Here is a 26,436-nt window from a genome sequence, read left to right on the forward strand (position 1 = left end):
TCCAACTATTGTTCTTGTATTCTTTCTTCAACTTATTCCTCTTCTATTTCTTCCGTACGTATTTTTAACTGTATCTTCATGTGTTCAACTATAGAAACCGTTCAAATATTAAAAAAAATTCAACTCCTTCGGGAATCAAGCGGAAAGACTTTTCAACTTTTCATATTATAAATCTTTTTATAGTTTTTTTAAAAAATGGGATCACAATGGAGAAAATCTTAAACTTTAAAAACGTTATAAAATCTTCATACTTTCAGCTAAAGACACCATTTAAATTTTAAAATGTTGACAGAACCTTCAACTATTACTGTATATTTTCATATATTTTTTAGCTTTTCATATCTTCAAATTAATTTTTGTATGGAATAAAAAAATAATGGGATCCAATGGTGGAAAACTTCAACTTTAAAACCGTCCAATGTCTGCATACTTTCAGCTTTTTTACTTATTTAATGCCTGAGCATTTCGCCACACAGATGTTTTACGGCTATTGAAGAGGATCCTCAGGCCCTGGTCCCAGAGGGAATGCACATCGGTGATTCAGCGTATGAAAACCTGATGAAACCCTACAGGGATAATGGCCACCAGGCAGAGGCGCTTTAACCAAAAGCTCACTGCAGCTCGTGTGGCCATTGAGGACGCTTTTGGGATCCTGAAATCCACATTCAGGAGGATCAAATGTCTGCACATGAAAGTGGCAAATATCAGTGCAACTGTCACAGCATGTTGCATTCACAACATTTGTTTGGATTCAGGTGACCAACTTGAGCAGGGTCTTCAACTTAAACAAGACATTGATGATACACAGCCCAACAACCAAGATGCATCTCAGTACAGAGACATGATCCATGCCCATATTTAAGGATAGGACACCTTCACACTACTTTGTTAAAACCTTCTTTACACTGTGTGAGCTGGTGTGCCACAGTGTGATGGGAGGCACTTCAGGGCAAATGTAGAAAACAACCTAATATTTGATAAAGCATTCCCTTTTGATTGAAGTGCCTCAACAGCATCCAGACTCCTGCTGTGTCTCCACGTGGCAGCTCATGGTAACTGGGTCCAGAACCCAGGAAAAAAAAAAAAGGGGATCGTCGAGTTGTGGTTCGGGTGAACCTTGTTTTGTCGAGTCGGTTTATTAATGAATGTTCTCAAAAAGACACATGAATATTGTTAACATAATTTATTGACATGACAGTCCCAGGAGGTGCACTCCCCACCCCAGAGCCACCAAATATTTCATCCATTTGCTGTAAAAGGACACAACAGGATTATAATCAAAATCAGATGTACAAAGTGGTTATTTGTACCCCTTGCCGTGGAAGGCTTCTTCCAATTTTTTGTAAAATAGGATTTCATTATGGAAATATGGGGCGGTAGGTCATGGCAAGTTGGAGCAGTAAGTGTGTGGTCTGGTGTTGGAATTCTGTAAAGACATTAGAGTAATGGTAAAAATGATTCCTATTTTATTATAATCCAGTCCAAAACAAGCCACTATGCCTGTCAGGGATTCATGGCATTCTGGCAATGGGCTGTGATGGCACGAGGACTGTAGTGGTTCCAGGTTTATTGTCTGGGTCCGAACTGGAGGGAAGGCAGGGGGAAACTGCGGGCCATGGGTGAATGTTTGTTGTTTAGGAGTAGGGAAGAGGTGACACCACTAATAAAATACTAATGTGATGCGTTGCCTTTTAAGAGTTTACTGCAGAGAAAGTCTAAACATTTAAAAGAATGATCCGTGTGCATTATTTACCTGGATTCTCTTCTGCAGCTCTTATTTCTGCCATTAGGTTTTTAACAAACATTGGATCTGGAAACAAATCAAAGGTCATGATGGTCATACAAATAACAAAGTTATGAAGCAATCTTACTTTTTTTTAACTTACCAGTTGCCAGTCGATCCGCAGTTTCCCTGCTCACTTTAAGCTGCATGGCACCTTTCTCGTCTCTCAAGATAATGGTTTGTTTCTCCATTGTTGCAGGCCAAACTGAGGTTCTGCAGGTGCCTTTATACCCAAATGCTTGACATGAATTTACTACAGACCTGCTTGAAATGGAGTATAACCACTATGTGGGAACTGATTACAATTGACTACAGGTTGCATCACAGTGACTGCTGTTGTGTTGCTGATTTTCCAAATGATGACGTTCAAGAATGTTTTTCTTATGCCTGAGAAACTAAACCTTGTAGTTGAAATGTATAACTAGAAAAGATGGAAGCAAAACTGTATCATCTAAAGAATCCAAGAGATGAATTACAATGCAGGTGAAGCTGGAAGCTAAACTGTATAAGTTGTTGTTGTAGTACTAAAAAGAGGAGTAGTTTTCAGCAGCTGAAGTTTTAGTAGTGGTTGTAGTAGAAGTATCAGTGGTTCCAAGAAGTAGCAGCAGTAGTATCAACAAGCTGAATCATACAGTAATAGTTGAAGATTGTGTCAACATCTAAAAGTTGAAATGTGTTGAAATGTGTCTGGAGATGAAGTTCACTTCACAGCATTCCAACATATATATTTAACAGAACTAATCATCTTAACGGGCATATAAGGTTTGGGATATCTAATATGTAATCTCACAAATGGACCAAATGCATTTTCAATCTGTTGAGCTCACACAAATGGGATTTTCCAAAATAAAATAAATCTACTTTTCACAGTAGTCTAAATGTAGATATCTTTTTATTTATTTAACTATGTTATTTTTGGAATTGAGGACAAAAGATTGGCCATATTGTAGTTGTTGGATGTCATATTTATTTACACATTTATATAAATACCTATATGTGAAGATAGTTGTCATTTCTCTATAAATGATTTATTTACATATGCTAAATAAATCACCTTGTACATTATTATTATTATTAACACCCACATCTTTGCACTACATGAGACGAATAGCGAAGAAAAGTGAGAGTATCGTTGACCACGTGTGCATGACGTAAGAGATAATCGGACACGAATCTAACCGGCATGCATTGCGCGCCGATCGATTCTGCGCAGAACTGGCTCATCTCGAACGAGCCTATTAGCAGTGACAGGAAACCCGTCATCGCTTCGCCTTCAGCAAAGCGCGTCATCTTTTGGGCCTCCAGCTTGTCGTACAAAAACAAATATGGCGTCTTCCGCTGATGTCCACGTCCGAATCTGTGGACAAGAAATGATCAAATATGACCTAGAAATTAAGGCTCTCGTTCAGGTAAGAAGTGAAAACCTTTGGCTCCCCTTTTTTTGTTTCGTCGTTTGCTAACAAAAAGGTGAAGCTAACGGTTAAACCAGTAAAGACGCAGGAAAGAGGGACACCGGCTCTTTAGTGTAATGAGAGTACTTTTGTTTCACTTTATTCACAGCCTTCACTTCACAGACGTGAAGTCGAGTGTATTGTCTAACTATCGTGAAAGTAGCGATGCGTCGGACAATGAGGAGCGATTGTGTTGTTATTGGCTGACGGACGTGACACCTGACTGTTGTTTGTCACACGCGACATGTTGACCAAACGATACAGAAATTACCTTGTAAGTTAACCTTGTAAATTAACCCCAAGAGCGTCACCAAGCGTACACACTAATGACCTAAACTAAAGTATACATTAGAGCTGAAACAACTTGCCTCTTAATCGTTTAGGTAATCCTCAGTTAATTCATTATTGACATTTGCAGAAGATATATTTTGAATAACTTCCTCGAGCAAATATGTACTTGAGTCAGCTTTTCATTTGTAAATATTTCCTTTCCCTTCTTAGTTTTCTTTTATAATGTTCAACTTAGTATCTTGGATTTTGGTCAGACAAACAACACGTTTTTTAAAAATGTTTAAATTTATATTTTATAGACAACCCGATTCATTGTTTAATCAAGAAAGTAAATACATCTGATAATAAATCCATAAAACGTTGCAGCCTTAATATTTATTATACCATGTTATTTGAAATTAATTTACATGACATAAATATACTGGAAGGCAAGGTTTATTTGTATTGCACATTTCAACAAGGCAATTAAAAGTGCTTCACATAAAGCCATTTAGAAGCATCAAAACAATGCCAAAGAAAACAAGATTGAAAAACATTCATTAAAACATTAAAAGCTGTCAAAGTTAGAAATGGACTAAAAGTTGCAGTGCAGTTTAAGAAATAAAATGCATAAATTGATTATTATCCTTGAATCTGGTTCAATTGAAGGCAACGGCAAACGCAAAAGGATTCAATCTGGATTTAAAGGAGCTGAGGGTCTCTGAGGGTCTCGGCAGACCTGCAGCTTTCAGGGACCTTGTTCCAGATATGTGGAGCAGAAGAACTGAACACTGCTTCTCCATGTTTAGTTCTGACTCTTAGAACCATTCAGTGCTTTATAAACCAGCAGCAGGATTTTAAAGTCAATTCTTTGTTGGACAGGAAGCCAGTGCAAAGAACTGGAGTGATATGATCCATTTTCTTAGTCTTAGTGAGGAGACTAAGAAAGAGACCTTTCTTAGTGAACACACTGTTACAGTAGTCAAGTCTACTGAAGTTAAATGCATGGACAGGTTTCTCCAAATCCTGTTGAGACGTAAATCCTCTAATCCTTGATATATATTCTTCAGGTGATAGTAGGCTATAGTAGTTCAGGTTGAGATCTGAATCCATAACTACACCAAGATTTATGGCTTAGTTTGTTGTTTTTAACATCAGCGATTGAAGCTGAGCGCTAAATTACTTCTGTTTTATCTTTATTTAATTGAAGAAAATTCTGGCACATCCAGTTGTTGATTTCTTCAATGCATTTAGTCAGCCCTTGTATGGCATTATAGTCCCCTGGTGATATAGTTATGTAGATTTGTGTGTGTCGTCTGCATAATTATGATAACACACTTTGTTGTTTTTCATAATCTGAGCCAGTGGAAGCATGTAGATGTTGAACTGAAGAGGCCCCAGTATTGAACCTTGGGGAACACCACATGTCATCCTAGTCAGCTCTGATGTGTAATTAGCTACAGATACAAAGTATTGTCTGTCCTTCAAGATTCAAACCAGTTAAGTGCTGCGCCAGAGAGTCCTACCCCAGACTTTTTAGTCTGGCAAGATCAGTGGTCATGCAGTGTGATTTTTTTTCTTTGGTTGATTGAGTGAAATTGTGTCATGATATTTGAATGGATGTTATTTAAAGATGGGGACAATACATACCCTGAGGTTGGTGTGGAGGCACCCACTGCTTGTCTAATGTTCAGAATTTTGTCAGCAAAAAATGAGGCAAATTCATTGCATGCCCAGTTGGATTGGAGTGTAGCAGTTACTGTCACCAGAGGGTTTGTTAGCCTTCAACGTTAGCAAATATGGCACCTGTATTGTTCATGCTTATGGTTATGATGTCAGAGAATAAGGACTGCCTTGCATTTCTAAATTCCAAATTATAATAAGAAGTCTATTTGTAGATGTCACAGTGAATCTGGAGATTAGTTTTTCGCCACCTGCGCTCAGCTTTCCGACACTCATGAAGCCATCCACAAACTCATTGGCTTAGATACAAGAGAGGGCTGGTGTGGAGGAGAACTTCTGAATAAATAGTTCACTGGTGTTTTCAGTGATGTAACGCTTCACAACCTCAGTTTGGACATTTGTGTGCAGGGAGATTGCACTCTCAAAGAAAAGACAGAAATGATCAGACAGTGCAACATCAGTCACAGCAACCTTGGAAATGTTCAGACCTTTGGTGATGATGAGGTCTAGAGTGTGCCCCTTGTTGTGGGTGGAACCTGTTACAGTCAGATCATAGTTATCAATGACACCACGCAGTTCTATAGACCGTCTGTCCTGGGGATAATCAACATGGATATTGAAGTCGCCAATAATGACAAGACAATCAAAATCAATACAGATTACAGACAGCAGTTCAATAAACTCATCAAAGAAGGTTGCACAGTATTTAGGTGGTCTGTAAATGTTGAGGAAAAAATCTTGAGTGGAATTCAGAGACACCTATTCAAATGAAGTCAAATGACCAAAATACATCTGCTTGCATTGGATAGAATCATTAAATAAAAGCAGTCCCTGATGATGAGGTTGGAGACTCCTCCTCTTGGCTCTCCTTAGGCATCCTTCCCGTAAGGTTTCTACGGCGATGCTGTGAGGTTATCTCTTATTTAGTAGTATCGTGTAAAAAATTGGTCCATTTTAATACAAGTCAAATCGATTAATCAGAAGAACGGTTTACTGTTATGTTTTTTTTAATTTATTTACAGGATTGATGGTCAAATGTTTTAGTTTATGTAGAAAATATGATGATAGAACATTACTGATGAATATGAAAAGATTTATAATTAAATTCAGTACCGCCTCTGTATGTGATTATAGGTCACCACCAGACTACTTTCATTTTATATTAAAATGCATTATATTTAAAGAACCGAATGATTTAAGTTTAGCTGTATTGTCCAAAAGAAAATTCAAAATCAGTCGTTAGTATTATGTTTCAGTGCCTCAGATCATGATCAATGTTATATATTTGTGAATACATACCATGTCATTTATTTTGTGTTTTTGTGTTACATGCAGGACATCAGGGATTGCCCTGGACCTCAGTCAACTCTCATGGAGCTCAACTCTCAGGTCAAAGAGAAGTTCAACAAGCTCAGACTCAGAATACAGGTCAGGCCTCGCATCACATGTGTGCCGTGTTGCATCCGACAGATTTGTTGCTTAAAGTCCAAACTGATTCGACTTGGTGTTCTGTTGTTAGGATCTGGAGCAGATGGCCAGAGAGTATGACAGAGAGACGGACAGACTGTCCATCCAGGCAGAGACGGAGAGCCAGCGAAGGCAAATGCTGAGGTGTGTGAACTCGTTTCACCCCTGAATCACTGACTTTATTGACGTCATTAATACCGCTTAAATGTCAGCGTCCAGTCCAAGTGTTTGAGTGAGTGAGCCCATCTGTATTTCGCTCTCAGTCAACACATCACAATGAGCTGTAATGCTTGGTTGTAACTCCTCTTTGCATCAGGTTTGGTGGTGCCTCTGTCTCCTGTGGTAGGTTGTAATTAGGCTATAAAGACTTTTAGGATTAGCAGTGGGAATAGGAAGCTCTAATTTACCGTGGCCTTGGTGCTTTTGGGAGTTTGCATTCACCCCTTGCAGAAAATTGCAATATATTCAAACCTGGATCTAATAGTAGTTTGATAGCCAGATAAAGTATTACATTTGATTTGTATGAGTTTAAACATTATGCACACCACAAGATTCAGACACACAGAGTAGTTAATATAATAACTACTTACTACTACTAATAGTAGTAAATCTATAACAAAAACAAAAATGTTGTTGTTGTTTGGATTCCAGTAACCAGACCGCATGGAAGAAAGCTAACCTGGCGTGTAAACTCGTCATGGACAGCACGGAGAAGGACGAGCTGCTGTTTGGAGTAGAAAACCAGAGCACCAGACAAAGGTCAGTAAATCCAGAGGCTGAGGCTTTATACCATTATAAAGTTACGGTTGCATGTGTTCAGCCTGAACCCGCATCCCAGTATTTATTAGACCTCAGTCAAACTCTCTAGTCTCTTCATAATTTAAGTCCAGTCTGTGGAGAATATTTGCATTTTAAAAAGTTTATCTCTCATTTTCGTTCAGTGTGACTGATGCACATTGCGGATACCAGTTTCTTTCTTACTGCAAAAGCAGCCTCATCGATATTCAGAAACAGACATTTAAGTTTCTTCTGACTGTCTTTATTAATAATATAATTACAGCTATCATTAACCACCACCCTGTAATATAAAGCCTGTCCGAATGGAGCTTTCATTAGTCATTTAATTTGTAACTTTTTACATTTAAGAACTTAAATGATTAAAAACGTGTGCAGTGGGAATTTAGCTTCTAGCCTGGATTATGACTTGATGGTTGTGCTTCTCGCACTCAAAGCAAAGTTTTGTCCTCGCAGGGTTCAATCTTTCTTGCGCGAGCAGAGATTTTTTGTGTGAAGTAATCGGTGCCGTGCTCGCAAAAGTAATTTGAGTGTGGATCTCATTCGTGTTTGCGCATATTGACGGTGATTTGACCCCATACAGACCTCAGAACTGCTTTGTGTGTTTTTTTATATCAGGAAGGTGACCAAAGAAAGCCTCGTAGAAACCAGTAGCACCATCACAGAGAGTCTGATGTCTATGAGCAGGATGATGGCTGAACAGGTGAAGCAGAGCGAGGACACTATCGGCACACTGGGTAAAAAGTCTACTCTGTCCATGTGTTTTACTTTCTCAGGTAGTTTGTGTACAAAAAGTAAATCCAATTTACAATGTTAGTCCCTTTTTATGTTTCGATCTCTCGTCAATATTTACCAACACATCTTCCCTCCTAAACCTCGTATACTTCTCCTTGTTCTTCTTCTCCTCACAGCCACTTCCTCAAGGACAGTGCAGGAAACCAACGAGGAGTTTAAAAGCATGACGGGAACCATTCACCTGGGGAGGAAACTGATCCTCAAGTACAACCGGCGGGAACTGACAGACAAGCTGCTCATCTTCCTGGCTGTGGCCCTCTTCCTCGCCACCGTCCTCTACATCCTTAAGAAACGTCTCTTCCCTTTCATTTAGCTGCCTGGCTAAAGAACTCGTCGAGGCTGCAGGCGGTTATTTCCCTCAGCAGAACGTTACCACAAAGACTTTAAACAGGTACGGACTACATGCCGAGATGGAAGCAGTCCTAAGACTGGACTTTCGCACATAGAGACAAGTGTCCAGTGAACACTTTTCATCTTGTTTAGCTTCCTCATTTTAATCTTTATAAAATGGTGAACTTAAATTGATATTCTGAGGTTTCATGCAACAACAGTGATAGGGTTACAGCCTCAGCGTGCTTCAAACATACGTGTAGTGTTCACCCATGTCTAAAGGTAAAATATTTTATACTTCTTGAAATGGCCACATTCGAAGCCGGCTGTCATAGCTTCTTCTGTCCCACGTCACATCCCAAGAGCTGTGACTGTCGTCTTGAAGTGGCAATTTATTCAAATTTAAGATAAGAGTGCACACTTTCAGGCAGTCTCTCCTCGAAAGCTGTCATGGTCATTTCATTCTGTCTACTTTTCCGTGTGTCCGTGTGTCCGTGTGTGTGTGTGTCCGTGTGTGTGTGTGTGTGTGTGTGTGTGTGTGTCCAAAGACGCCATATTGACAATTTACCTTGTGCCTTTCTTCCTTCTGACGTCTAGACAACTGATTTAAAAATGTGATTACTTACCTATCCCGTAAATGTTGTCTCCCACATTAAGTCAGATGTTATGAATGTTGAACAATGTTTGTGAGAGTAAAGTAGAATACTTCTATTTCCATTTATTGAGGAAAACATTGATGTGAAGCATTGCCACAGATGTGCCAGTAGATGGCAGGATACCCAACATTTACCACCAGCAGAGAAACTTTATTGTTCATTTGTATGAAGAACTATTTTACAGGACCGGACGGACGGACTGACTAACACACTTCTCTCTGTCAAGTGACATCATTGTAGTTTATTTAATTTCAATCAAAATGCCTACACCTGTATTTTGAGATTATTTTAAATAAAAAGTTACAAAACATAGCTTTGAAACCTGTAGTCTGTATGAAATGTGAGTCAAGTAGAGCATCAAATACATATTTATAATGTCATAACCAAAGAGTGCTTTCCTTCCTGCAGACTGAATGAACCCTGACTATCTACAAGATGATGTTTGATAGCATGTCCACTTCACGGTGCATAATAAAACAATACTCATAAATACAAAAACTGATTTAAATAGGTAAAATACTGACTTTGAGCAATCAGCTGCACTTGAGATATTCCCTGTTGTGTTTACTCGTGTTTTGTCACGGCCCACTGTGGTTTACTGTGACGTTGAAGAGAGGTAGATGCATGGTTTTCATCCTTGTATAAAGTAAAATGTAAAAAATAATAATATAGCACAGATACCCAACAGAGTTAAATAAGTTATGTTACATTGCTTTCACCAGCAATAAGACTATAAACTACGACTACTACTACTAATAAGTGCATGACCTTTGTGTACCCTGTTTAAAAAGCCGTAGCATTGGATTTCTCAGACACAAGACCAAATTCAGTTGCGTTGTCGATCCGACTCGGTCCGTTGCTGTCCTCTGCTTCGGCCACTCTGGTCGGCTGCTGCGGGGGCCCTTGATTGGTGCTCGGCCAGGACGCGGTGGACGCGGTGGGTGGGGGAGCAGTGGTGTGCTGCAGCGCGTCTGCTTGGCTGTGAGAGCAGGTGCTGCCGAAGCTGCTGCACAGGGGCCCCCAGTGTTGCTCGCACTGCCTGCGCAGCCGCTGGCCGACCCACAACCCGACCGTGTCTCCACACTTCAACAGGAAGTTCATCAGTTCCACATACGGTCTAATGGTCAAAGCACACACAGGAATGTTTTTTCAACACAGACTGATACTATATAATGGAAAACACCTGAAAGTATCACCATATCATCACAGCAGATATTTTGACTCATACTATACTATGACCTTTTTATGACATAAATGTACTATGACATTATTACTCATGACATATTATACCATGACTTTTTTCATGACATACCAAATCATAATTCTTTTAATTAGAAACTTTAACTTTTACATTTTTGTGACATACTTTTACAAGGATTTTCTTCCGACATACTTTTTTAAAAGCAAAATGCCTTTTGTTTGAGATGCTGATCTGACTTTTCCCGACATACTACAGTCTGACTTTTTCAACAAAGTATACTATGACCTGTTATAATGTTTTTGTAGCATTGTATACTATGACTTTTTTTGACACGCTGTACTATGACCAAGTATACTATGACTACTATGACTGTGGAATTTTATACTATGACAAACTATACAATGACTTGACATACTAAACTTAGACTTTTCATTAGTTTTGTAATACTTTAATTGACCTATTATCATTGATTTTTTCAATGTACTATAATATATAAATTGTTCAACATACTATATATTTATTTTACGTGATATACAATAATTATTATTTTCCGACATAATAGGAATCTTCATTACTTTTTTCCCAATATGCTATCCTATGTCCTTTTTCCCCACAAACTATGCTGTTTTTTTTATATACTATCCCATAACCTATGAAGTTTACCTTTAGACTGTTTATTAATGTTAAACTATGGCTCAATATATTATTTGACTGATTATTTGTGTGTCTCTGTCTCTCACCCCGGGGGAAACATCAGGTGGAACTGGACCAGGTTGCCCATGGTATCCATGTGGTCTCGTGGCGCCAGGCAGAGCTGGTGTTTGGAGTAGCACTCTCTCTGGAGCGAGAACACCATCTCTTTTACCGCTGAGCACCGGCGGCTGACACAGCTGAAGCGCTGCCGCAGTCCCAGCGCCATGCAGCGCAGCGCTTCCTTCACAAATGACTTTCCCTGGGGGGGAGGGGGAACAAAGTGAGTGATCACAATTTCTAATCTGGCTTGGGACATGTGCCATTTCCCCTGCTTCTGCCACTTCCTAGAAAAATGTCGAAGTGTAGAATATGGCAAAGAAATCATAGTATGTCATTAAAAAGTCATAGTATTGTTTGCCTTTAAAAGGATTTATAGTATAAAATGCCATAACAATGTAAAAGTTAGTTTAACATAGTATGGCATATTAAAGAAAAAACACAGTTTGGGATATGCATAAATGTATAATATATGCCAATACTATATATAAAGGTATAGGCATACTATTCTGTATGATATGGTTTGATACGAGTATAATATGACAGAAAAAGTGATAGATGAATACATATGTCATATAGCAAGTGATTCTCAAGTATGCCATCATTAAGTCATATGTAGTATCAACATTTGGCATGAAAATGTCTTAAAAAGTAATCGGAAAGAATTAAAAAAAAAAAAGAAATTGTATGGTTTGTACGAACATATATAATATGTGATAAAAAGTTATAAACGTCATAAGAAAAGTCATAATATAGTATTTCATAAAGTCATCATTGCAATAAAAAGTTCAACAATTCATAGTGTAATATGGCAAGAAATTTCAAAGAATAGTATATCATAAAAAGGTCATAGAATAATATCCCATAAAAATTGCTCCATACAGCATGCCATTAAATTGTAAAAATAAAAAGTTTAGAGTAGTAAAATAAAAATGACCTATACATCAAAAGTATAGTACAGAATTGTATAGAAAATGTCATAGTCTAGTATGCCATTAAAATGCCATATTGTATGTCATAAAAAGCCAGTGTGCTGTTCAATATTGTCAAACCACACACAATTCCTCAGAGCATTATAGTGAGATGGCATAGCTCAACATAACAATTTTGTGACAAAAAAACAAATTTGGAAGATGTGTTGATATTGATATATATTGGTAACTAAAGTAGTTATTGGGCCATCAAAAACTTGCATCATGGTGGCACTGAAAGACATTTCTGAAAATGTCCACCAGCGGTTGGTAAACCTTTCCTATACCATTGGACAAAAAGCAATAACAGTAGCGGTTTGCAGCCGAGTATGAAGCGGTCAGGAGGAGAGCCGGTACCTCCGTTTTGAGGACATGGTTCTCTGCCAGAAACCGTTGGATTGCGCTGTCAGGGGTGGAGGCGAGACACTGCCCAAAGCGAGGGAGTTCAAGTATCTTGGGGTCTTGTTCACAAGTGAGGTTCCAAAATGAAGCGTGAGATGGACAGGCTGTGCGGCGTCAGCAGTGATGCAGGCGTTTGTACCAGGCCAATGTGGTAAAGAGGGAGCTGAGCCAGAAGGCAACTCTCTCAATGTACCAGTCCATCCACGTTCTGACCCTCACCTGTGGTCATGAGCTTTGGAATGAGAATGCGCACACAAGCGGACAGCTTCTTTTGTATGGTGGCTGAGGCTGAGCCTTTGCGGTATGGGTGAGAAGTCTCAGACATCCGGAAGGGAGCTCGGAGTAAAGCTGCTGCTCCTTCAAGTCGAAAGGGGCACGTGGTAAGAGGCCCCGGAATACCCCCAGAATACGCTGGAAGGATGATATATCTTGTCTGGCCTGTGCTGCCGGAGTTACGTTTCAACCACCTCTTAAGAGAGAGGCTATAGTTAAATTATTTTGCCTTATATTCTCATACAACATTTGAGGAACTGAAAATATGGAAACCGTTGCTTGGTAATAACAAATGTCTGCCACGTCAGAATTCTAATGTGCTATGGCACAATATCCAGATCTTGTGTAAATATATAAAGCTATACATGTACCGAATGTGTTGCTTTTGTCAAAAGATGTAGTCACCCCATAACGCCATTATATTCCATTCTATTTTTTCTTTTGAATTATCGTGCTGCAGCCCACCTGTGAGTCATAGCGCCCGGCGTTGTGCAGCAAAGTGAGACAGATGTGGTGCAGCCCTTGAATTTCACAGGAGTTGTTGTTGAAACACTGAAACGTCCCACAGCCGACATCCCCTGAACTCACCAGGCAACTCTGAATCTCCGCTGAGAGACAGAAAGACACAGAGAGAGATCAGTAAACATCCCTACAGTGATACAGAATCAAGTGTCTCTTAAATCACATGTGCTACTGTGCTGTACTCTGATTTGAGAAGACAAATATGCATTACAAATACATTGCTATCACACATCAGGATGACGTGGGAACATGTTCTTGTAGTTGGTTTGGATTCTGGCCAGTGGCGGCAGGTGGAATTTTTTTTGGTAGGGCCATCCCAGTATGATTCAATGCAAAAAAGTATCAAACACGCATTTCTACTTTGGAGTTAAATATTTAACATTTCTTCCAACACTGACATAATAAGGACATCTTATTCATACAATTCAGTATATTAATATATATATATATATATATATATATATATATATATCATATAATAATATTCAGTATAATATATATATAAATACTATCTAATGTATATATACATATAAATATAATAAAATATAAATATCATAATATAAATCACATATAAAATCTAATATATATATAAAGATGCCCCTATGAAACTTGTTAGGGTTAAAATGTGCCCGTTATTATCCTCCTCATTGTGTTTCTTCACCTCAATCCTGTGTCTGTCGTCGCTGGGAGTGACGTTCACTTTGCTCAATATGGCTGCTTGACGGAGTTATGTGTGTCCTGGTGTTCTCGTGTTTTCTTTATTCTTCCAACAAGTGCTTCACGTCCCTCACTCCCGTAACTGCCCATGCTGGATCGGTCCCCGTTGATTTTACGCGCTCGCGCTGGCCGTCATGTAAAAAGAAAAAAAGAAAAGGCGCCTGACGAGATCGCGCGACTTTGGCCCAAAGCTGAACCTATTTTAGGACGCTGATAGGCTACATTGTATATCACTCATGTATATCTTTAATCAGTAATTGGCTAAACTGCTTCTTAGACCCGTCTCATCTGGGCCAGAACGATTCGGCCCCAGCGCAGCGGAGACACGCAGACGGGTGGCGAGGAGGTGCAGGAAATGCAGGAAAAGCATATATGTTGCGCAGATATCCTATTTTACAAATATTACTGGGTATATTATATATCTCCAGAACACAAAATATTGACAATTTGTATCATTTATTATTATAATATTTGTATACTTTTTTTTGTCTCAAGGTGGGTGGGGCCCCGTGTCCCTCTATTGGCCAACCGCCACTGATTCTGGGAAGTTTAATATTTCCTATAACACAAGCTACACTGTAGTGGACAGCAGGATAGGATGACATCATCGAGGAGACAGCGAGCTCAAATTGTACAACATCAGGGATGGACAGCAAGTGCTTGACATTTCATTACATTTCAATTGTAAATAAAGATATTACTTAGAATAATTGGTGTTCTCTTTTGCCGAGGAGACAATATCACTATACCCTAGGCCTTATGAAACAGATAATACTTGTTTATGGGGGGGATTATCTAGTTTCACCTGAATCTTTTCCAAACATATAGGATTGTGATGTTGATATAGGTCGAGAGTTATTGCTTGTGTTGATGTTGTGCAGCCCGCCGGTCACGTCCAGGTCGGAGGCGCTGTCATGTAGCGCCCTGCTGTCATGGAGGGAATGCACTTTGACAGGACCGAGCCGCCGGAGATGCGCATTGAGTTACAGCCACCGACAGAGCAGGAGAGCATGCAAGCCCGGCCCGGGACGGACACGGCAGGTTGGTGATACAGTTTAAACTGATACCGGCTGTCGGGGTGCACGGCATGCCAACTATTTTGACGATGCAATGAAAGGCCAACAAATAGAAGATGAAACTATGAGGCAACCATCAGTCGCCTCACCGTCAGTAAACACCTCCCTCACTTCACTGCAGACGCATCAAAGGAGACTCGGTACTAATGTACTTTTAATACATTTAAATAAAATAACAAATTGTTATGCCAGGGGTCGTCACTAAGGCTATTGGACAGTGGGGAGCATTACAATGCCGCAGATGGACCACACATAACAAGCCAAATTGAATCAGTGCTCCTAAAATACTGAAGGTTTAATACAGAATGTCCAAAAACAACACAATTTAATGAAATGCAAAATAAAAAAGCATATTTAAACACTAAACTAAGCTTCCCAAAAAAGAACCAGTGACTAATCGATTATTTTTTCCTGTAGACTTATTCGTTTGAATACACATTCTACATATCTGGATGCAGTGTGACAAAAGGCAGCAGTACACCTGATGGTAGGACTCACCTGTGCTCTGCAGAGAAAGGCGCTTTTTGACTTGGCTCGCTTGTTTCTCATGGAGATCATGCAGATCCACGGTCAGCACCGGTTGACAGGCCAGGAGCAGAACAAACACAGCGGACAGGTTCGACGGCATGCTTCGCACAGACCAAAGCTTTATAGTTGAGACTTGTTTGTATAATTAATTGGGTTTATAGACTGGAGCAGCACGGGTGCAGCCTTGCTGAAGAGCTCCCGCTGTAAAGTATTTCCGCGGCATGAAGGCTGAAATATATAAAGCCACATGATCACTGCGCGTTCACTTTTTTTGGTATCTCCACCAATCACAGCACAGCCCTGTGGACACACTACAATGGAGCCAAAGGTTTATCATTGAGAGAAACAAGACTGAATGGAGCAGAATGGAGCCTGTGCAGCTGCATTTGAATACACTCGTTAAATGGGCTTCAAGCAGAGTTCATTTATTTATTATAATACCAGTGGCACTCAGGCTGGGTGGGTATCGGGGCTAAACCAAAATGAAAAGGGCACCAGCACGCAAGGCATCATATACATTGCATCATGTTCTTCATTTCAGGGCACCCATTAAAGCCCTGCATCTCGTTTCTCCACGGCGAGGCATCCAGAGGGCGCGTTTCTTTTGAACTTATACCAAGGAGAGTGTGCCAACCCCGTGTCCCCTTTGAGTCCTTCAGTGAGCAATACAATAATAATGTACAAACCCTATCTTTCAACGACATCACTTTCTATATAAGGTCGTGCCGTTCCTCTGGAGTCCTGCAAGGTCAACCACTCAAGAAATCCACACTCAATTACCCAACAGCCAGTGTTACGAGTGTGTTTGAGGGATAGCAGCTGCTTTCTTGGCAGGAAAACGTGCTGTGAGAAACGTATCGGGCGCACCAGGAGAGAGGGGGGAGAGAGGGGGGAGAGAGAGGGGGGAGAGAGAGAGAGAGAGAGAGAGATAGGCTTTTGTTTTTACATCACATCTGTATATATGAATAAGCATATCAGATATATGAAAAAGCATATAGTATTATTATACAAAATATCCGGTACCACAATTTATAAAATGGTTGTAAGTAATGGCTTTATTGACAACTAATACATAATTTGAGCTAATTCTTTATTGCTCAGTTACATTTAATTATTGATACAAATAAAACATGGTGTTGCCAGATTGGGTAAAAAATAACTTTCCCCACATGAATGCTATAGAAGACCAGGATTATAGTCATGCAGACTCCTGTAGACCCTTTTTAAAGACTGATTAACATGTATAACTGCAGACTCAATTACATAATAGAAAGCGATAAACCCATGATAATTTATTATTACTGACGTCTATAACTGAATTATTACCAACGAGAAAAGATAAATGCAACCCTACAGTTGTTATTAATGGTTTGGTTAATGCACACACAAACACACTATGTTGGACTCTGATAGCTCAGGATATGTCTCTTGTCTAATTGTTTTTTAGATATATATATATATATTTTTTTACAAGTAATTATTTTTCGATCAGAAAACTCTTTTATGGCAGTAAGCAGAAAGATCACATGACAGATTTCTTAAAACCTCAACTAAACATGTAAGATCATCTATACCAGTGGAGGTAAGTGAGATCTGTTTTAACTGACTCTTTACAACTACAGGCCATAGGAAATAAAAACACTACTTTGTAATTCAGATTGAGGCTTTATTTGGTTACAATTACTGTGACAGACAATTTGTAAGCTGTGGTCACATCAAGGAGTAACATGCTTTTGTTTGCGAGTCCAAAGTGAGTTATTCTTTGATTTGTGTGTTCTTTAGATACGCTCCATTCTCGCAGCCCAGTTGTTGTCGTGTTTTGCCTCTTAACAACCATGACCTCTGACCCTTGACATCAACAAAGAGACAGGCCAGTCATGTGACACAGTGGCATCAGCATCGCCATGTGAGTAAAAAATAAATAAAATACTACGCTTCCTCAGGTTTATCTACCCTCCAGTGAAGATGGTTTAATACAAGTGTTTGTGTGGGTGCTGTAGCGGGAGGTCAAGGTACAGAGGCAGGGTGTATTCATGTGTGTGTCCATGCAGAGGCCCAGTTGGGGAAGACAATCCTTTGGGGGGCTAATGTTCGGACGTTCATTAAAAGCACTTTTCCCCCTGACCTTTTCAGTGCGTTCTGTCTTATCCCGCTTCAAAACAACATCCCACAGCTTCCCTCACACAACCCCTGACGACCACCCACGCAATGACCCTTCACCCCGACACTGAACACACACACACACACACACAATCACAAAATGCTACCCTAATGCATATAGACACCACTGTGCAAACAGCACACACGCAGGAGCCTCTTCAGCTCAGACTCTCACACGATCATGTTGTGAATAACATGTCTGCCCCTGGATGCATAAGTATAAATCATATTCATTCAGGATCTGCTTTGTGATTACTGAACTCAGGAGGAAGCATTACCGTAACGTTTGGGTTAACTCAGATTGGTCGCCCTGAAGAGTTCAGTTCACCATTTAATCAACTTCAAGAACCATATTGTCTTTCTTTCTGGTTCTACGTGCATGTAAACATACCGCTGTTGTGGTTTGAGAAAAACTAGGGGTAAGTAAGAAAATATGATTTAGATTTAGCTGAACCGATATGGAGGACCATGAGCATCACTTAAATACCTAAATTAAATGAATTAGTTAAGTCAATTAATAAGTGAAATACATTGATTTATTCTTTTAAGTTTTTACATCAAGCAAAAAAAAAAAATAGTATACAACATTTACATTTTGGGTATTTCATTAATTGAAGTCCTTATCCAAGTAAGGATAATTCAAATAATGTACAAATTTTCAATTAATTAAATTAGTTCAGCGTAAAAGCGTATTTTATTTTACACGCAGAAAACAGAGGGCATCCGATTTTTTGAGGCACTCTGACACATTTGTGTTAACGTGCGCATCACTGCCAAAAACAAGTAGTTAAATCAATAAAGTTACGCAAGCTGCAATGTCTCACACACACACACACACACACACACAAATCCCCAAAAACTGATGGACTGAGGATTAAGACTGGATTTGTGAAGGCTTTAAAAATGAAATTGCTCAGCAATACCTCTTATGCTGTGAGGAAACCAGACTGGGACATTACTTGTAGCTTATGTCTGACTTTTTAGAGATAAACATTACAATAACAAATAGTTTTGCTTCAACCATTATGCCTCTGCAGGGTTGATGGATCGGTCTCCGAACACTTTTGGGTGGATTTTGGCTTTGAAATGACTAACTGAGAAAACCTACCCCACCCACTGGTTCGGTTTTATGATTATGCAGAACACAACATTATTCCTATCATTCAGAGGAAATATTGTGTGGTTTCAAAAACTAACCCAATACCTTTGCATACAGCAGAGTATCTTTACTAAGAAAAAAAAAAAAAAGGCACAGGTATTACAAATGGATCCAAAAGGAAAAAAAGGGACATGATGTCAACTGTGAAAGTACAATCAATGCTGCATACTAAATACATGCCAGAAAAAGGAAACCTGACAAAATATCGACATAAATGTTAAACAGAAACTGTAGGGTCTTTTCCTCTAATCCGCCTAACTGAAAGCCAAATGACTTCACCTTCCATGATGAATCAGTGCAGTTTACATGTTTAACTGTTAGTCAACATGTTCTTTGTTGAAAATGTCAATACAACAGCTTGAGTGAGAAATCTGCATTACATAATATACAACTTCAAAGTAAAAAAATCTGTCCGATATCACACATCTAGGAGGCAGAGCTGTGCAGTGTGCACCGCTCCACATTGTCCAACTTCTCCAGCAGTAGCATAGAGCAGCGCAGACGAGCTATGTAACATCTCATGCTGAAAATCTTGAATGCACAAACAGTCAAGACTCCTGAAGCTAGTCTTCAAAAAAAGGGCGTAGCTTGAAAACAACCTCCTCCAACCACACTCTTCTTCTTCATTGTCGTCGTCGTCGTGACTGATGCTGCACCTCTTTCAAAAAGGATAACACAGCCGTACATTATGTGTAGACCACCATGTCTACCTGCAGCAGGAGGGAAATATAGAGGTCTTAACTGCATTTCTAAATTGTTCTCGACCTTACACTGATCTTCAGTTTTTAAAAACAGACCTCAAGGGGTTTTGGGGCCAGAAGCGGACGGTGCCTCCTGTAGTTCTGACTGCTCAGACGGTGCAGAGTTACAACCCAAGGCGTTCTCCTCCCTCCTTTCCCCTGACAAGAAATCATGGATAGCAGTTTCTATGTGCGGCCGGAAAGTGTGGTTCATCTTGGGGTCGACGACCTGAGTGATGATCCTATCCACACCAGACTCCAGCATACCCGATCTAGAAGAAGAAAGAAATGACGACACACACATAGGAGCTACATAAGTACTGTTATTTGACTGATTAAAAAAAAAATAATAAAGCAGTATAGTTAACTGGATTGAACTGACATACAATACATTTGCTGCAGACTACTCTATAGATTACAATGAAAACGTTACTTATCCTGAAGAAATTGAAAACAATACTTCAACAAAAGCAGCTGTTCATATGACGTCATTCCTCTGGACAGAGAGAGGACAGCTGACAGTAACACTCACTGAACCACACTTTGTCTCAGTCCGTTCCTCATCTGGTTCTTGTTGATGGACGGGTTCCAGTCCTGCGTGCTCAGGTGCGACGTGACGTAGTTGTCAACTTTCTGCCGCAGGTTCTGAAAGGCAGGCTGACAGCGACACAAACAGTCATTATGCAGTGATGCAGCAAAGTATCCTGTAACATGGACAGTAGACTAACAACTTGAGAAGAACACACATTATTCCCATTTAAATTAGAAACTACTAACGTAAGCGAGGTATTAGTTACACATTATAACTAAAGTTCGAGCTCGAGCTTAGATTAGCTTAAAGGTTAGCTTAAAGCGTGGCTTGTTAAACTAAAGAGGTTTCGGGAGCTGACTGGCTTACCTTCGTATCAACGTCGGCGAGACAGTCCCGACGGAACTCGTCAAAAAGCCCCCGGTTCTTCAGATGCTCCACGATCATACCGATGAGCTGCGGGTCTCCCGGTGGAAGGCTTCCCGCACAGTTACCGCCACCGTCCGCCATGTCAAACCGAGATAGAGGTTCGCTAACTTACCGGCTAGCTAGCTTGGCCGTGGGCGCTTGTTTTCTACACGTGCGGTCCTTAGCAAACCGCGGGCGGAGTGACCGCGGGAGATGCTACGGGCAAAAAGGTAGACGCTGTATGGCAAATCGAGCGCTCAATTTCCAGTTGACACGCATGCGTTGTGGAAACCTGACATCGGAAGCACTTCATTCAAGTGTCGGGTGGAAGGGTTACCTAAACGTTTGCGCGTAAATCTAAAAGGTAATTTATAAATTGAACACACTGGCTGAATTCTCAAAACACGGATCGTGTCTGTGGTTGGGTCTTCAGACGGAGCGGAGCCGTTCCGGTAACCTTCGCCCCCAACAGATTTTAGGCCGGACGAGCGTCATTGTTGTTAAAGGTAACGATAGCCAGCGTGAACCGATGTTAGCTGTGTTGGCTAACATCAAATACTGTGTTTCCTAACTAGCTTCATACTCACAAGCACAGACCTTTCGATGTTTCCAAATGTTCATCAGTAAATTATCCGAGTGCGAACTGAACATCGACAGTCGCGTAAACAGCAGAATTGTCTAAACTGCCTTTCTGACCCCGATTCATGCAGTCAGTTCATCAAACACATCACAGTGAAGACTTAAAGGCCCTGACTGGCACCTTTCTCGTGATTTACGGGGCGGTGACAGTGCCAGTAGCAACTTTTGATTGGTTGGTTAATTGCATGGCTTTGTTATGGGCAGAGTCGTTTATTGTTCTTACAGCACAGGCCCGACTGTGGTATGCACGTCTACTATCCTGCTTTGATGTTATTGTTCAACCACATATTCTGTCAGATGTTCATTATAAATCTATGAGCACAGCGAAAAGACACATTGAGCTTCTTTGCCACATTTGGGTATAATACAGCCGCTTTATACTTGTTGAAATGGAATGCTTGTTGACTTGGATCATTTCACTTTCTCGTTGCAGATGAGCGGTCAATTAAATGCCAACAAAGAGTTTATGGAGCAGCTGCGGATGCAGGAGCTCTATGATCGGAGAAATGATGGTGGCTCTGACCCCAACACCTACACTGACCCAGAGGATGGGACCGTGTACGACTGGGACCATGCAAAGAAGGCCTGGTTCCCTAAAGTATGAACTTTTGTTTTCCTCCTTCATAGATTAGTTTTTTGAATGCTCTCAGTCCCTGAGCTTCAGATCTATCCTATTTTCTTTCACATACTTATATTATGGATTTTACCCGTTCTGTTTAGCCCACAGTAGGGCTTAACGATCTTGAATAATTTGTTACTAATATTGCAATTGCAATATGATTTACGACATTAGAGGAGATTATTACTTTTACATCACTATCCTAGTTTTCATTGAATAACATTCAAAAGAAAATGGTGCTATTTTTGCGAGGATCTGACCCACACAAAGATGGTTTTCTTAAGCCTGTACAATATAATGTGTTAATGCACACATTTTGCCTTTAACAAATATTGAACCTCCTGCGATTTGAAAATTGTAATTGGTCATATTGTGATTTCGATTGATTATGATTAATATACAATGCTATTTTGACCGCGGTAACAATAATGTTGACATAAAAGTTCAAGGTCTCCATCATACCAGCTTGTAATTGCTACTGACCACACTTGGCCATAAACTGCATTATTGGAAGCATAAAATAGAGATGTTGATGCACCCCAAATTGGATCGCAGACCTCTTTTTAGTATCTAGTCGTAACAGTTTCAGTGTTAATTTTAAGTAGGTTTTGCTTCGTTTCTCTAGATAACAGAGGACTTCATTGCTGCCTACCAGGCCAACTATGGCTTCACTCCGGATGGAGATCCAGATGCCAACGCAGCTGCAGTGAGCAGCGCCAACCTAGCAGCCCCAGAACCAGATAGCAAGCCCTCAGAAAAGGAGAAACCAGGAGATTCTCAAAAGAAACAGAACCCAGACCAGCATGAGACCACAGCAGAAGAAGCCAAACAGAAAGGGGAGAAGAGAAAACCAGATCCAGGTAAAGTGACATCCACAACCATAGAGAAGAGAGAAAACCAGTGGATTAACTAACACACAAATGGTAAATAATGGTGTTTTAAATAAAAAACTGTCTACAATAGGGATTATTACAAGTATACATTTTTATGCACACTTTTTGAATTAATGTTCATACAAACATGTCTCTTGATAAATGCTTTTTCCTTTCTCGTGCTTGTAGGATGGTTTGATATGGAAGAAAATAAAAACACGAACGTCTACGTATCAGGTTGGTATTGCTAACATTTCTTTTGTCATTGTCAAGGAGACAGCTGTCCAGTGAGTAGCTGACTCATCCTATCTCCCTCTCTCCCTAACTTCTTCCTCCTCAGGCCTGCCTCCTGACATCAGCCCGGAGGAGTTTGCTGAGTTAATGACCAAGTGTGGCATTGTGATGCGGGACCCCATTAGTGAAGAGTACAAGGTCAAACTCTACAAGGATAAAGAGGGAAATCAGAAGGGAGATGGTCTCTGCTGCTATCTCAAGGTCTGTCTGTACTTGCTTGCCTAAAAGTGTAATTTATAATGACCACAGTTGCATGACCACGAGGTTCCACATGGGTTTTGCCTTGAATGACACTGTATCGAGAAGAAGTGTTAGTTGAAGTAGTTTTGCATTGCAGCGAAGTGACGGCGTGCGTTTGTGATTCTCTGCAGAAGGAGTCAGTGGAATTGGCTCTGCGTCTGATTGACGAGTCAGAGGTCCGAGGCTACAGGCTCCATGTGGAAGCAGCCCGGTTTGAGCTGAAGGGCCAGTACGACGCCACCAAGAAGAAGAAGAAGAACAAAGATTATAGGAAAAGAATGCAGCAACAGCAGAAGTAAATTATACTTCCTTGCTCCTTTTTTAGTTAACCGCCTACTAGTCCCACTCTGCATGTAGGCTTAAACAGACAAAATCAAGTAATTGAGTATTTTCTTGTCTGTGTCCGAGCAGACAGTTGGACTGGAGGCCAGAGAAGCAAGGAGAATTGAGGAAGAGGCATGAAAAAGTTGTCATCATTAGGAACATGTTCCACCCCAGTGACTTTGAGGTGGGGAGAAAGACACAGACACACGCACACACACACACACACACACACACACACACACACACACACACACACTCACACACCCACACAGACACTGTCCATTGAGGGTATTCATCTCTGTGTTCTTTGTGCCTTCGTAGGAAGACCCACTGGAGTTGAATGAGTATCGTGAGGATCTGCGGACAGAGTGTGAGAAGTTTGGAGGGGTCAAGAAGGTCATCCTCTTTGATGTGAGTTTAATGTTATGTCGTTTTTATATTTATAGTATACTGGTTTGAATTGTGTGTTAGTGGCATCAATAAGGAGCTGGTATGTGGTTGTGTTTGTGCTGTAGAGACACCCAGACGGCGTGGCATCAGTCGCATTTAAGGAGCCTGAACAAGCTGATGCGTGCATAGTGTCGTTCAATGGTCGCTGGTTTGGAGGAAGGCAGCTGACTGCTGAGCTTTGGGATGGAACAACAGACTATCAGGTAAACCAAATGCAAAATACAGATGGGAATTTAGCAAGCAAGAAAGATGATGAAAATATCCCATAGAATTTTCGTTATGGACATTTTACGGATGCAGCATTTTCAAAGCTCATATTATATTATATAAATATGGTATTTGAGTTATTGTGATATCCTTGATTAACCTAAACTCTGCATCTGGAAAGAATTTGCGGCCTTAAAATGCTGATACCGTTTGTGCAGGTGGAAGAGACGACACGTGAGCGGGAGGAGCGACTGAAGGGTTGGTCTACTTTCCTGGAGGGAGGTGATAAGGGCCCCCAGAACAACACTGCTAAGCCAGCAGAGGGCAGCACCACCGAAACAGAACCCACAGAACCCTCCAGCACCACAGAGCCCGAACCGCTTCCCAAAATAGAACCACAGAAACAGGAAGAGGAAGCAGACTCTACTGATAGCAGCCTGGAAGGAAGTGATGATGAGAAAGCCTAGATACTTATATGCACATCTTTGGTCCCCATGGCTGAACTGTGGTAAACACGGAGGAGGAGGAGGAGGAGGTGGTATTTGGAAAGTTTGAGCTGTTTTGTAATGTAGAAAAATAAAATTATGATTTTGTCTACCCTTTTTTCACTATTTTGGTTTACACCGAAATTAGATCTGCACAGCTGTTCGTCTTTTGTCTTTTGTGATTCATTTTCAGCACAGCTGTTCGTCGAGAACTGCTTGTTTGCAGTTTTGTGCTGATAAGCTGGAACATTGATGAATTACAAAAGACAACTGAGACAGAACAGATATTTTAAAGGGACACTTACTCCGGGTTGAATCATTAAGTACACAAATGTATATTGTTACATGGTATAGATCGTCATTTCAGCCAAACTTTGTAGAAAGTACATATTTATGGTAGTAAAAAGTCAGAGTATAATCAAACTTCAAAATAAGTTTCAACACAGCACACATAACATAATTTGTTTTAATTTCAAAACAAGACCCAATATACTTATTCTTACTCTAGATAGATAGTGCATCTACTATATAAATGCAAACAAAAATAGGTGATTGCCCTTTTCCTTTTTGGTCCAGTGTCTGGATCTCTGAGGTTGTAACAAGGGTCACGTGCTATAAGACAAACTTACTACAAACACACACTCCCTTTGGAGGCTGTCTTGTAAATATGAGTATTGATGTGTTTAACAAAGTATTTTGGATTTGTAACATTTTGTAAACTAAAGAGAAGATGCAACTCTTATGACGACATAGCGACCGTGTTTGATTTAAACCTTGTGACAAACGAGTGAGTTACAACCTGAACTCCAACAGAGAAACATCTCATTGTAAAACTACAAGTGTGGAAAGTACACCAGAACTACAAGTAAATACTACAACTCCAATACCACGACAGTATCTGTGTTGAATAGACATGGAACAAGTCGATAACTCGGAACATAAGGTACGATTTTGTGAGCAGGAGACACATGCAGACATATTTTGTACATGCTACACTGATTTAGGACAGACTATTTTTCTTTTTTTTGTTCATCTTTTTTCGAAAGCTTCAACAAATATAATTATTTTCAATATTTTTTAAGAGAGGGGTCGCCTAATATTAAGATAGAATAGCCACTTCTTTTCCCTATTATGTATAGGCTATTCATTATATTAAAGAGATGTGGACAGTAAGAAGAATGAGTTAGTTATATGTTTGTTTTTTCATGCCCACAATTGTTTCTAAAGTTTATCAGACAATTGAACTGTAGTGTATTAACCAAAGGGTTACAACATGATCAGTCAATCAAGTTTGGATTGCACTGGTGGACTTTTCGTGTCCCCGTACTTTAGTTTACATTTATATATAGCAATTTAGGCCTCCTTTCTATTAAAAAGACATACAAATGTAACTTTTTACAATATGGTATATTTGAATACCATCCAATGCATGAAGAAAATAAAATGTTGCTGGTGGGGATGTGGGGCTCTTTTACAACAAATGCAGATGGAAACACTTCATCCACTTGTCTATTGCATGTATATTTTCAACTCTCAGTACTCCCAGAGTGATATCAGCCTGCAACAAGTCCTTATGGATTACAATGCAGAAAACATGGAGCTGGCTGCAGAAAATGCTGCTCTGAGGGAGCAGACAGCCG

General features: G+C 40.1%; 3 protein-coding genes across 7 annotated transcripts; 2 read left to right on the forward strand and 1 right to left on the reverse strand.

The window, feature by feature from the left end:
* Positions 1-2,998: 2,998 nt before the first annotated feature.
* On the forward strand, positions 2,999-14,773 carry bnip1b (BCL2 interacting protein 1b). Of its 2 annotated transcripts, XR_004611015.1 has the most exons (8): positions 3,011-3,192; positions 6,523-6,615; positions 6,707-6,798; positions 7,306-7,413; positions 8,068-8,186; positions 8,361-8,635; positions 11,189-11,404; positions 14,562-14,773. XR_004611015.1 is itself a non-coding variant. In XM_034549403.1 (6 exons), the coding sequence occupies exons 1-6, from the start codon at positions 3,109-3,111 to the stop codon at positions 8,555-8,557; spliced, it is 693 nt and encodes a 230-aa protein (XP_034405294.1). In that variant the 5' UTR covers positions 2,999-3,108; the 3' UTR covers positions 8,558-9,540. The 2 variants fall into 2 exon arrangements, 1 of the variants encoding a protein (XP_034405294.1); XM_034549403.1 differs by lacking the exons at positions 11,189-11,404; positions 14,562-14,773 and having other exon boundaries at positions 2,999-3,192; positions 8,361-9,540.
* Positions 9,636-20,980, reverse strand: LOC117742860 (stanniocalcin-2-like). Its single transcript, XM_034550508.1, has 7 exons — positions 20,628-20,980; positions 20,262-20,386; positions 19,791-20,001; positions 15,641-15,809; positions 13,293-13,435; positions 11,172-11,383; positions 9,636-10,347 (listed from the first exon to the last, which is right to left on the reverse strand). Exons 1-7 carry the CDS (start codon positions 20,766-20,768, stop codon positions 10,014-10,016), a joined length of 1,335 nt encoding a protein of 444 aa, XP_034406399.1. The 5' UTR covers positions 20,769-20,980; the 3' UTR covers positions 9,636-10,013.
* Positions 16,608-24,908, forward strand: htatsf1 (HIV-1 Tat specific factor 1). Of its 4 annotated transcripts, none has more exons than XM_034549402.1 (10): positions 16,608-17,576; positions 21,739-21,903; positions 22,550-22,784; positions 22,986-23,033; positions 23,137-23,291; positions 23,462-23,625; positions 23,742-23,838; positions 23,976-24,065; positions 24,170-24,307; positions 24,530-24,908. In XM_034549402.1, the coding sequence occupies exons 2-10, from the start codon at positions 21,739-21,741 to the stop codon at positions 24,776-24,778; spliced, it is 1,341 nt and encodes a 446-aa protein (XP_034405293.1). In that variant the 5' UTR covers positions 16,608-17,576; the 3' UTR covers positions 24,779-24,908. The 4 variants fall into 4 exon arrangements, with proteins under 4 accessions (XP_034405293.1, XP_034405290.1, XP_034405292.1 ...); XM_034549399.1 differs by lacking the exon at positions 16,608-17,576 and adding an exon at positions 20,931-21,172; XM_034549401.1 differs by lacking the exon at positions 16,608-17,576 and adding an exon at positions 20,936-21,027 and having other exon boundaries at positions 21,737-21,903.
* Positions 24,909-26,436: the final 1,528 nt, after the last annotated feature.

Source organism: Cyclopterus lumpus, chromosome 14 (assembly GCF_009769545.1).
Source record: "Cyclopterus lumpus isolate fCycLum1 chromosome 14, fCycLum1.pri, whole genome shotgun sequence".
Classification (NCBI taxonomy): Eukaryota; Metazoa; Chordata; class Actinopteri; order Perciformes; family Cyclopteridae; genus Cyclopterus; species Cyclopterus lumpus.

Coding starts and splice junctions, on each gene's coding strand:
- htatsf1 (XM_034549402.1), top strand. CDS start 21,739: ATGAGCGGTCAATTAAATGCCAACAAAGAGTTTATGGAGCAGCTGCGG. Junction 23,034..23,136: donor CACGAACGTCTACGTATCAG/GTTGGTATTGCT, acceptor CTTCCTCCTCAG/GCCTGCCTCCTGACATCAGC. Junction 23,626..23,741: donor AGAATGCAGCAACAGCAGAA/GTAAATTATACT, acceptor GTGTCCGAGCAG/ACAGTTGGACTGGAGGCCAG.
- bnip1b (XM_034549403.1), top strand. CDS start 3,109: ATGGCGTCTTCCGCTGATGTCCACGTCCGAATCTGTGGACAAGAAATG. Junction 6,799..7,305: donor CAGCGAAGGCAAATGCTGAG/GTGTGTGAACTC, acceptor TTTGGATTCCAG/TAACCAGACCGCATGGAAGA. Junction 8,187..8,360: donor GGACACTATCGGCACACTGG/GTAAAAAGTCTA, acceptor TTCTCCTCACAG/CCACTTCCTCAAGGACAGTG.
- LOC117742860 (XM_034550508.1), bottom strand. CDS start 20,768: ATGGCGGACGGTGGCGGTAACTGTGCGGGAAGCCTTCCACCGGGAGAC. Junction 20,002..20,261: donor CTGAGACAAAGTGTGGTTCA/GTGAGTGTTACT, acceptor TTCTTCTTCTAG/ATCGGGTATGCTGGAGTCTG. Junction 10,348..11,171: donor CACCTGATGTTTCCCCCGGG/GTGAGAGACAGA, acceptor TTTGACCATTAG/ACCGTATGTGGAACTGATGA.